The sequence below is a fragment of the Colius striatus genome, chromosome 1 (genome assembly GCF_028858725.1).
Source record: "Colius striatus isolate bColStr4 chromosome 1, bColStr4.1.hap1, whole genome shotgun sequence".
Classification (NCBI taxonomy): Eukaryota; Metazoa; Chordata; class Aves; order Coliiformes; family Coliidae; genus Colius; species Colius striatus.
In genome coordinates this window covers 185,973,232-185,985,089 of record NC_084759.1, presented here as the reverse complement: position 1 = coordinate 185,985,089, position 11,858 = coordinate 185,973,232, and the positions used below count along the sequence as shown (strand labels likewise).

Below are 11,858 nucleotides of genomic sequence, written 5' to 3'. Positions count from 1 at the left end.
CTAGAGAACAGGAATTTTTATTTCAAACAGTTCTATATGTAATAGGTTTATTACATACTACACGTATTTTAACCCAGTTGTAAATGAAGCTATGACAAGCATTTAATTACCTGCTAAAGCTATTTACTGGCAGGAACTTGTTGACAGTAGGATTCTCTCTGTATGAAAATTGCTCTGGTACAATAATTGCCATGCCCCCATAGTCCATTGTGACTTGAACATCTTCAACCTTGCTATTAGGTCCTGTAATGCAAACGATCTCATCTCCAAATTCAGTGCTAGATTGGGGAAGAACAAAAGAGGAAATGTCTTCAATTGCCAAAATTATGGTGATTATTATTATTTACTGTATTAACCAAGAAGCAACAAAAACAGGGCTCTATTTTTCCTACGCACTAGTTCATTATGAAAGGAGACAACTTAGGGTCTTTATAGAACATGTAGGATAAGATAAGGAATGGTGTACAAACACAAGAACAATGCAATGTCAATGCACTTTGTGTCATTCCTTCTTTAGGGGGAAGGCAAGAGAAGCAATTGATAGAAGGAAAAAGAAGTGAGACCACTAAAAGTTTGAGATTTTATATGGAACCACTGAAGTAATGCTAAGTGAAAGCATGGGTGGGTTTGGAGCAGCCACTCAAGCTGAGAAAGCTGAAACTGGAAGAATCTTTGGATATCTGAGTTCTCCCACTTTGGTTTGTTCTACAGCTGCTTCTTCCAGCTGGAGCTGCTGAGTGAGTATCTGAATGTTAGGTGCAGAGCTCCATTGCATGGGATCATAGAATCAAAATGGTAGGGGTTGGAAGGGACCTTTAGAGATCATCTAGTCCAATCCCCCTGCAGAAGCAGGTTCACTTAGATCACAAAAAAGATAGACAATGGACTTGTTGAATTTCTAAAGGCCAGAAAAGGCTGGTGCTTTGTTAGGGTACAATTCTGTCTTGCTAGTTACCCAGGGTACGTACACGTTGCAAGGCTGGCTACCAACTGAAACTCGAACATCCTTCTTAGAACCAGTGGCCAGGTTTGTACCAGTGATGGTAAGTGTGGTTCCACCAGCCTGTGGGCCACTTTCAGGTCTTATTTGTAAAGGATGAGGTTCCTGCAAAGAGAAGATGGTCAAACCGATTAAGAAAATTAAAATAAAATGTATATCAGTATCAATTTGTATAGCAGCTAGTATGAGTTTAATATTACCACCTGAAAGATAATAAAATTGAAACAATGCAGACAATTCTTCTAAAATGAACCAAAATCTTTCATTGTTCATGCTGAAGGAAGAAGTGACAGATTATGTGAATGTACCTTATTTTTTCCATACTATATTTTACTAGGCTTGATTTGGCTTTCAATTCCCTATTTACAAAATGTAGAGTTAGCTGCCATAAGTTTGTGAGAGCTTCCTGATGGTTTTCTTGTTTTCATACACTTCAAGACTTCTCTCTTTTATGGCTGAGTCTGCTTTCACCTTTCCTCTTTCCTTTTCTCTTTCTACATTCTGTGTCAGCTATAGGAGACTTACAGCAAGGCTTTCAAAACTGGTACTGAACAGAAAGAGTATTAAGACTCCCTTTATCTTTTGAGGCTCTTAATTGTGGTAAAATTGTTATCCTATTCTTGGGCAATGAGCTTGTAAGGAAGGAAAATCAGAAATCACTAATTTTTTCTTTATGCATGTAGAACCTTGGAGCAGATTTCTTAAAACCAATTGAAACAAGCAAACACGGTTGAAATTGAGAACAAAATTTGTTGGATATTTAAATTTCTCCAGTAAGTTCTCTCCTTTTGTTCTCAATTCAGTCTTTGTTTCTGTGATTGTATTCCGGGAGCTATGACAAATACTGCAAATTAACAGTGAGGGCTTTTCATGAGCAGTGTGATTTAATTACTTCATTGCTAAGTCATCCCTGCTTCCAGTTGAGAAAAGCATTCTTATTCAGGACAACACTGAAGCTGTGGAGTCCAGAGGGTGACGGAAGCTATGCAGGCCTCCTGAGATAGGCTCCCAGCTGTCTCCATGTGCTGCCCGTGCCTGCTGACGTGCTGCAGCCGTCGTGCCGGGGCCATGGCTGTTGGCCAGGTGGGCAGTGAAGCTGTCCTATGCAGCCTACTGGGCCCAAGCATGCAGCAGGCAACTTGCAGCAAGGGACCTTGCCTTTGCTAAAGCACACCAGATTCACAGCTTTGGGAGGCTGTGAGTAGATAATGCCTTTTCTGATCTGTGACTATGCTTCTTCATCTGTACTCACACACAAGCTTTCCTTAAACGAGTCACATAAGAAATAAGCTTATTTCCCAGTCTCAAATCTATTTGTAAGTGACATCTGCTTTCCTCTTCCTCTTGGCCTACTGCTGCCAAAATGGTTGACTGATAATAAAGTCCAGCCTTGGGGCTATTGGCTATGAAGCATATGCAAACAAAGGAAGAGCAAAGAACTTTGAAAAGTTCCCTTGTTGATGGAGGCTTTGCCTGACCACCATCACACTGCACTGATCTGCCACTCTAAGGAGGAAAAGCCCTGCTCAGAAACAGAGAGCAATGAGCCAACACCTTACTACTCATGCAGTAAAACCGTTTTCCTGTGTTGCTTTGCTCAGGCAGAGATGCCAATCTCTGTGTCAGCTTACAGCTACAAAACTGAGGACCCATGGATGGCAGCGTGAAGGGGGACTGATGTTCCGCAGTTCAGTTCAAAGCTCATTAAGCCATTGACAAGTTTTTAACAAGCAGCAGGAATCTGTATTAATGCATCCAACAGACCTCATGCTTACTTTACAAATTTGGTTTATTGAAGTACAGATATTAGAGAAATACAGACAACTTGTACTTGCTGTGCTTGTTTTATACTTTCATGTCTGAGCAACTTCTCTCCAAAGGAATGCATCATGGTTCAGCACACTTCACAAATCTACAATGACAACTGTAATTTGCTCTCAAGTCATTGAGCTTTAGGAATATGCTTTAACGCTAATTGGGTGTCAATTGCTTTTCTTCCCTGAGAGAAATCTGTTTGTAAACCCTTCACTCCTCAAGATGTATGTCATTGCAGCATATGACTGCTCTCATGTGCTAACCTTTGATTTCCTTTTAATTTAATACATCACTTAGGTTCCAAGATTTTATGTAGGAAGTGACTCAAAGTCATTTCAAGACATTTTTTAAACGAAAAGAAGCCTTGATTGAATATAACACTTGACTAAAACTTACTCACTTAGGTCCATACAACCCTCTGTGTGCATACTTAGGGTTTAATTGCTTGCTGATTTAAGCTAAATTGAAATAAGCCATGTGAGAGTAAATAAAAAGTCTGAGGGGGGTCAGTTTTAAAAATCACACTTGAAGTTTAAATTAACACAAGTCTAGATGTGCTTCAAAGAAAGGCTATTTGTGCTGTTTTTTTAACACAAGTTTGTTGCCGAAAAGATTACAAACAAAACTGTATATGAAATACGCAATAGATTGCTTATAAAACATATAAAATGTAAAAATGTGAAATAATTGCCTCGTTGAAGCTCTGCGGAGTTACTTGATGGGTAATTTTGGCAGGGTGTCAGCTGGCTCTGTTGCTAACAAGCAGTAAATATTGAGCGAGCCACAAACTTCAAGCAGAATCACCCAGCCCTGTTTTCTGTGTCGGACATTGTAGTGGTGGCTTATGTTTGCCTCCCTAGGAATAGGGATATACACATAACCAAATAGCAAAATTATGTCTCAATAACACAGCAGCAAGGGGGAAATGAAACAAGTATCTACTTTGTTTTGTCTCAAAATGTCACTCTTAGCAAGAACTCCAGCTCTGCTGGAAGTTACTGCCCATCTACACTGCATGGGAGAACATACCACCCACATCTCACCCCATCCTCAGCACAGTCACAGCATGAAGTCAGCACATGTTAGCTTCACTTTAGGCTGAATGGAAAACTGAGGCCAGGAAACACTCTGGGAGCAAAGGCAGGCAAGAAAGAGGTGGGATAGCTAAGGTTTAACCCTTATTTTCCTTTTAATTGCTAGACTTGCAGCAGTTCATCAAAGGACTGTTTTAAAGTAGCTTAATTCAAAGTATTCATATTTAGCATATTTAATTTTACAAATACAAAGAGCTCTCCAGAGACCAAACAATGTACCTGCCTCATAAAGATAATGTAATAAGGAGAAGCTGAACCATGTGTGGAGACGAATTCTTCAGTATGACAAAGCATCATACAGTAACAGTTTGTTACTGTAAACTTATCAAGAAAATGATTTGATTAATATTGACTTGCTATTTTGTTTCACACTTCTCCCCTTTTCTCTTTGTCTTAGAGACTTTCCAAAGAAAATAAGTATTTAAAATATATTATCAAGACTTTGAACAATTTTAATAGCCATTTTCTTGCAAACCAATGTGCTACAAGCAAGTTTTAGTACTCTCTTAAAATATTCATAGATGGCTCAAAGAGCAAAGGTACACTAGCCCACCTGGCAGTCTTCTTAAGAGAACCAATAAAGAACCACTCTCAGTGGTGTCAGAGCACCACTGTCAGTGGTGGTACAAGAATTGTGGTACCTGAGGAGAAGGCAGCTCCTTCCCACAACTGATAATGGGCCACTGTCAGTTCCCACTCACCAGTGGGACAGAGAAGTTCAGACCCTTGGAAGCTGCCAGGTTGCGTCTTATCTTACACAGTCTTATCTGATACAGCTTAGAAAAGCTACACCTAACCCACAACTCTTCACTGCTTACTGCAGCCTTGCATCAGATTCCCTCTCCTTTGAGAAGAAAATGACGGGCAAAGGGTAAATCTTCACTGCAAACCTTGTTTGAGGGATAATAAAAATGCTGCTTTTACCGAGAGGCAATCTCCTTTAATTTGGACTCAACTCCAAGCGGTACTGAATGTTCAACCATTATGAATAGCACTGATAAACCTAGGACCTCAAGTGCTGTGAGATCAGTGGTGCCACCGTTTCAAACTCCCCTCAAGGATTTTTTCTCTCCTTGTTTCTGCCCTTCTCTCAATTCCGTCTCTGAATCAGAAGTATGTCTGCTGTCATAATGAATACCCTGCTTTCATTTTTAGCCCTCTGTACCTCGGGATCTTTGTTCACTCAGTCAGAAGGTGTCCAGGGAAAGTCACACTTTCTATAACATTGCAGCACAGTGCATCACCCCTCAGTGCTCAGTGCAAATATGACGTAAAACAGAACACTTGATTATGTGTCCTATACAGAATTTGTAGCAGTTATTCTGTAAAATGTTGGACCTTGGGGGGACTTGGCAATAGTTTGTTTCTCATGGACACAGTAAAATTTAAACAATCCTGCAAACACTATTTTAACTGTTGTTTTATAATTCCTCAAAGTGTAGAAAATCATAATGCATGTATATTTCAGTCTTTTTCTTATTTTGCTTGAAACAGAGGAATGTTCTTTCAGGTTCCAATGCTTTATACTTCCCTTTATATCACCAGGCAAATATTGTTCATGCCTTCCAGGTAGTTTGATGTTTCAGCATAAATTTCTTCTGCAATAATCACATACCCTGCTACGTGGAGGTTTTTATAGTCTAGTTTAAAAAAAGTTTGTTTCAATGTCTGTCAGTTGTTCAATGGCTTGTTTCTGGCTGAGTAAGCCATGTCTCAGTGGAAAGACTTCTCACCATCAGGACTCACTACTGCCTTATGCCTTCAGTTTTGGTAAATCATGCACATGCACAGCTATGTTATTTAGAACAGAATAGTTCACTTGGAAGGGACTTATAAAGATCATCTAATCCAACTTGTCAACAGGTGTTGCTTGCTCCCCGCTGCATGGTTTATCCTGAAAAGATAATTTGATCTCAACAGGATTTCCAGCTTCTAGGTCCAAGCAGATTGTAGCTTGTTAGTCACAGGACATATGAGCATTTTACATACCTTACAGATAAACTTTCCTTAAATCCTATTTAGGTGTAATAATGTTGAGCCAGAGTCCTCAAAACTCTCAAAGTCCACTGTCAAGTCAACTTTCCCACATTATACCAAACTGCTGCGTTAGTACTCCCGAACTGATAAGCAATTATCCCACTGCTTTGACAATCCTTAGGTAGCTTTGCTAGAAGGATAATGAAGCCATGAATAGGTTACTTCTGTTTTATGACTATGGTTGGTGACCATCCCATTGATACGCTTTACCTGAAAGCAATGGTTATCTGCTCCAATTGGAAACAGTAAGTTAATGACAATTTTCAAGTCCTTCTACACTGCTTATGGTACAAAACACTAGTTTGTTTGGTAGCTAATTCATTTATTCTTGTTGAAATGCCAATTAATTCCCTTACGTGGCATTTGCATTTCTGTGTGCCACTGCCTTATCTTTACATCAGCAACTAACTTGAGCTTTATGAACTACGTTTTTTTCTCTTTCATCTCACAGTAGTGTCACAGTCTTGCAATAGTCTGTCCTCTGAGGCTTCCAGTGCTTCATCAGCACAGATGTACTGGGAAAAAATAAAGAAAAATACTGGGAAGCCAGCTTGCACTGACTTAAGTATGTATATGACTTCACACTCAGGCCATTTTCCAGCGTCCTGTTTTTTCCATCACAGCCAGAAGTCTTTCTTTTGCTTGCTGTTTGTATCCTTTGTCTCCTACTTACAAAACTGTTCACAGAAATACTGACATATTTTTCACTATAGTTTCATGATTTTTGCTAGCTAGAGGGTAAATTATCTCCATGTCTGTTCCACTTATAATCACATTTAGACACAAACTTACTTATTAGCAATGTACACGACTGCTGCTCTTACACAGCTACTGCAGACCCTCTGAGCAGTTGCATTTCAGCTCTTACATTTTTTATCCTGTTTATTAATCTAGAATGAACTTTTTAATCTTCAATATTTTATGACTTGCAGTTAGCCTTTTTGTGCAGTTAGCCTTTTTGCACAATTAGGAAGGTGATCTCATATTTCTTTGGGTTTCTGATCATAATTTTAGTAAAATATACCTTTTACAGGCTGAAAATGCTTTCAGAGAGCTCCCAGCACTTTAGATCTCTGTGGTCTGCTGGTGTCAAATCAAACCACAATTTTTACCTGGCTAACAGTGGGATTACTTCTATTATCCTTTTCTTTATCCAGCTTCTTTGCAGTTTTCCCATTAAAGACACGCAGCTGCAAAAGAGAATCATTCCCCTAGACTCTTTATTACTGACTTGACTTGCGTTTGGGATCTGGTCTGCCAAGCTGATTCATGCTCTTTTCCACTTGATTGGTTTGCTTTGCAGCTCTCCCGGTTCACACTGTCATGTCCAGCCATCTCACTTCTGGTCCCTTGCACAGTACAAGAACAATACAGAACAAGAGGAGTGCACTCCTGTGGAGTATTCTGCATGTCTTCTTTTTCAGTTTCTCTACTTTTCCACTCATCTGTCACCAAGAATATGTTCTACTTTTTATATTCCTGGGCATGACTGTCAATAGGGATACTAACTACTATAATATTCATCTGTGGTAGGCAGTTTCTAGCCCAAGAACTACACCACCAAGTTAAAAGTGGTCACCTTTTATCCTTCCTTAATGCAGAAATCAAAGAGAGAAACCATCAGCCATCAAGGAGGCTACTTGTGGATCACAAGAGGGGCCAGAAATTCAGGAACAGTTGGAAAGCAATGGAGGAGTCTAACAGAGATGCAAAGAAACCTTTGCATTCAGTCTGTGCTTCAGAGGGGAGTGCTGAAGAAAATACAACCATGCCAGACCACAAGCAGAGATAACTGGGGAGGGAAAAGAGGATGATGGCAGAGTATATCCATGATGCCTTGAGAGGTGCCAGCTGCAGTACAAGAGGAAGGCAATAACAGATGGATGCGTTCAAACGGACATGATGAGCAGCAAATGGCAAAGCCAACTAAGCTCCCTTCTTCCAGCTCCTGCAGACAGTGACCTCTGGTTGGGAGTCTGCCTTTGATACAAGTGCACATCTTCACAAGCAGGAACAGGCTCTTGTGCTTCCACACAAGCAGAGAACAGGGATACTGTGTCAAGGAACTGATGATACTGCACATGGATTTTCATAAGTCTACTGAACATGTTATTGCTTTGCATTTATCTCATCCATCCTTTCCTCCAAAAGTAGCCCTTCCCTTTCCTCATCTTGATCCCAGCTCCACTAAGTTCTGATTCTTGATGCAGGTCTGTAAAACAACTAATTTGTTACTAAAATTATCTGGCCCATACTGAAAGCCAAATTATTCTGCCAAAATTTGTATATAACACACATAAAAATTAAAGGCATTAAAAGCATTGCCCATGAAGTGTTGCAGACACCGGCCACCTCCTTGGAGGTCAAAACGTCATTTCATGGACTATAAAGGTAACTGCAGGAGCTAGATTAAACTCCCGAACGGTGCACACAAGTCATTAGGAACTGGTCTTTCCCTCTCTGCTTCCCTCCTTTCTCAGACTTCAGGGAGCCTGCTTGTTTCTTCAGACAAACCACCCACTCACAGGATACTCAACCAGAGAATTTCCATTGCATATTCTTGGCAGTCTGGTGTTCACCGCAGTTGCTGACCTGACCCACCAGCTTGCCTCATCACAGTATCCACAACAGAAGCCAGGCTCCAATTCCTGGGTTATTTCTGCAACAGCAGAGAAGTGAGCTGAGTTCTGCCTTTCTGGGGTTGTTTTGTTCAAACCCCACACTGTGTGAGTTGATCAAACACTTGCAGCCACTCCAGGTGCTCAGGCAGGGCATTTGCCAGGCCATGCACATTGTGTGCTGTCTGCTGTGGATAGGATGCTTATGCAAAGGGTTGGTATTTTAAACAACTACATTTTTGGACTGCAGGCAGCATCTTTTTATCGTGAGGCAGACATCACATGATTTTCTGAAAAGACCACAGAGCCTTGCTGACAGGTTTGATGGAGAAATAGGAGCATGCACAACTGGAAAGTCTGTATTATCATACAGCTGGTGTTCACTAGCAGCTTTCAAGCAGAATCCCAAGCACTGGATGGTGGGACCTGTGTTTATCTGTATAGCTCAGATGACAGAGAATTATGTCTAATAATATCCACGTAAGAAAGGGCCAACTCTGCTAAAACTCTCAGCTACCCAGGAGTTCTCTTGGCCCCTAAGTAGGCCAATCCACAAACAAGATGTGCCTCAGGACTCAAGAATAAAATAAGACCCTCTGGAAGCAATTCCAGATCACTGTGGATATGTGGTTTACCAGCACCAATTGTAATGGCAACAAGCATGTAATATGCCCCTGAAAAAACCCACACAAACTCTCCAACTACAGTGTAAAATGAATGTGTTCAGGTAAAGACTCTGGGAGAAAAATGAAGGAGTGACCTAAAACCCTCCACACAAAAGCCTTGTGGCACTAATGGCACCGTAGTGGTGAGAGCTCTCAGATGAATTGCTTCAAACATCAAGAAGGAAAGCAGAGGATGGATGGAAGTAAGAGGAAACTGCCAAGCTGTGAATGGATAAGGTGGAAGAGTGCACCTTGTTAAATGTAACTGTACTGTTCAGGTTGACATTCAAACTTCCAGTATGATGAACAGTCACGTTCATATTGCTTGTGTGGTGGGTTTTTTTGGTAATGGGGCAGAGGCTGCAGTGGTGGCCCCTGTAAGAAGCTTCTCGAAGCTCTCCCAGCTCCAAGTCAGACTCATCTCTGGCCAAGGTTGAGCCAATCAGTTACCTCTGTGAATAATGTATTTAAGAAGGGAAAATCTGCAGTGGAATGAGTAAGTGGGATTAAGGAAAGTGGGACGAGAAAGAAACAATCATGTGGACACCCAGGTTAGTGAGGAAGGAGACAAGGAGGTAGTGCTGGAGCAGAGACTCCCCTGCATCCCATGGTGAGATGTCAGCTATTTCCCTGCAATCCATGGAGGGTAACAGTGGAGCTGAGACCTGCTGGTAGCCTGTGGAGGACCCCATGCCAAAGCAGGTGTCTATGCCTGAAGAGGTCTGTGACTCTGTGGGAAGGCTGTGCTGAAGCAGACTTTTTCTGAAAGAGTGCAGCCTGGGGAATGGACCCATGTTGGAGCAGTCTGTGAGGAGCTGCAGCATGTGGGAAGGACTCAGGCTGGAGAGTTTTGTGGAGGACTGAATCCTGTGGGAGGGATCCCATGTTGGAGCAGAGGAGGAATGTGAGGAGTCCCTCTCCACCAAGGAGGAAGGAGCAGCAGAGACAGTCTGTGACAAACCAACTGCAAGCCCCATTCCCGGCCCCTCTGAGCTGCTGGTGAGGAGGAGGTAGAGAAATCAGGAGCAAAGCTGAGTCCAGGAAGAGGGAAGGAAGAGGGGAAAGGTGTTGCTAAGATCAGGTTTTGTTTCTCGTAGTCCTGCTTTGGCTTTGATTAGTAAAAGATTAAATTGATTTTGGTTGTGCTTTTTTCTTCTCCCCAAGTCGCATCTGTTTTGTCCGTGACCATAAATAGTGAGTGATCCCTCCCTGTCCTTCTCTTGAACCACAAGGCCCTTTGTTATCTTTTCTCTTCCTCATCCCGTTGCAGGGGAAGGAAGGAGCAAGTGGTTGTCTGGTGTTTTGTTGCTGGCTATGCTTAAACCACAACAATGTTTGTTTTCAGATTAGGCTCTATCTCCCTTTTTTCTTCTTTTTGGTCATTCATCCCATCTTTTTTAGGTAAACAGACTTCCCGATTTACCGAAAGCCATTATTTCCAAACCAGTCCCTAAACTACTTTTAGCACCTCAGAAATGTATTATACTTTTGCAAAGTTCTACCTCTAATTTCAACATCTGACATTTATTTGAGCTTTCTGAAACCATATAGCCTTTTTAACCTGCATAGATTAAACCTCACAGAATTGCTCCTGCAAGCAGATGCCGGAAATCTCAGACCAGTTACAAGCTCTCGTTCTGATAGCTTGAGTCTGAAGACCAGGTATTCTGAAAAAAGGAAACATGCATGCATGGTATCAGCAAATCTGGGCCATATACCTCAGAAAAGGTAAACTCCTTCCTTTTATACTGCTCCTACTGTCACAGTAACAAGCAAGTCAGATAAAAGTTAACAACAAACAAAAAAGCAGGACTGGCCTTTAGCTGTGTTACTTCTCCACCTGTTTGGAGACCAGACAAGCTGTCAGTGCTCCAGATGTACTACATAGTTGGATATTAAAATTTGCATAATTTTTGTTTCACTAAACAGGAGAATAGTTATTGCCTGATACTGCTTATAGTGAAAGAACAGATATGTCAGTAGAGGAGGACTGAGTTACCAGAGTTAAATTTCACTAGAATGGCTGGACTTAAGCAGCACTCAGGTTGAATAGAAAAATTGTGATGGGTGGGAAGCAACAGAGCTTTCTTCCCCTGTTAAGCAGCAAATACGTATGAGGTGTTTACTGCACAGTACAGATTGGATAAGGGCATTTCAGTTCAGAATAATTTTAAATTGAAACCATGTTTTCTCTTTAACTGGATTTTTGATCCACTTGATGGATGTCTCACTTGTCTCTTAGCTCAGAAATGCACTGTGCTGGGAGATGAGGCAGAAGCATGAGTTTGGTCCGCAGTTTGTGCTGACTACTGATCTTCATCAATTCAGCTTTAAAAACTTATCTGATTGTTCAGACTGGATATCAAGAGTCAAATATCATAATATTTATAGAACCAAAGAATGGTTTGGGTTGGAAGGGACCTTCAAAGATCATCTAGTTCCAATTTCCCTGCCACTGGCAGAGACACCTCTCTCACCAGACCAGGTTGCTCAAAGCCCCATCTGGGCCTTGAACACTTCCAGGGATGGGGCAGAGACAACCTCTCTGGGCAACCTGTGCTAGTGCCTCACCACCTTCATCATAAAAAAAATCCTCCTTGCATTCTGCTTGATAACAAACTGTGTGCTT

At 41.4% G+C, this 11,858-nt stretch overlaps 1 protein-coding gene across 4 annotated transcripts in view; it reads right to left on the bottom strand.

Moving 5' to 3' along the window:
* The window catches only part of PLXNB2 (plexin B2), a 259,563-nt gene that overhangs the window by 32,152 nt on the left and 215,553 nt on the right, over positions 1-11,858 (bottom strand). For all 4 annotated transcript variants that reach the window (XM_062018179.1, XM_062018188.1, XM_062018197.1 and 1 more), the window contains 2 exons: positions 969-1,105; positions 111-278 (listed from right to left, as the gene is read on the bottom strand). In XM_062018179.1, coding sequence (XP_061874163.1) covers positions 111-278; positions 969-1,105 — 305 coding nt within the window. The remainder of the gene's footprint in view (positions 1-110; positions 279-968; positions 1,106-11,858) is intronic.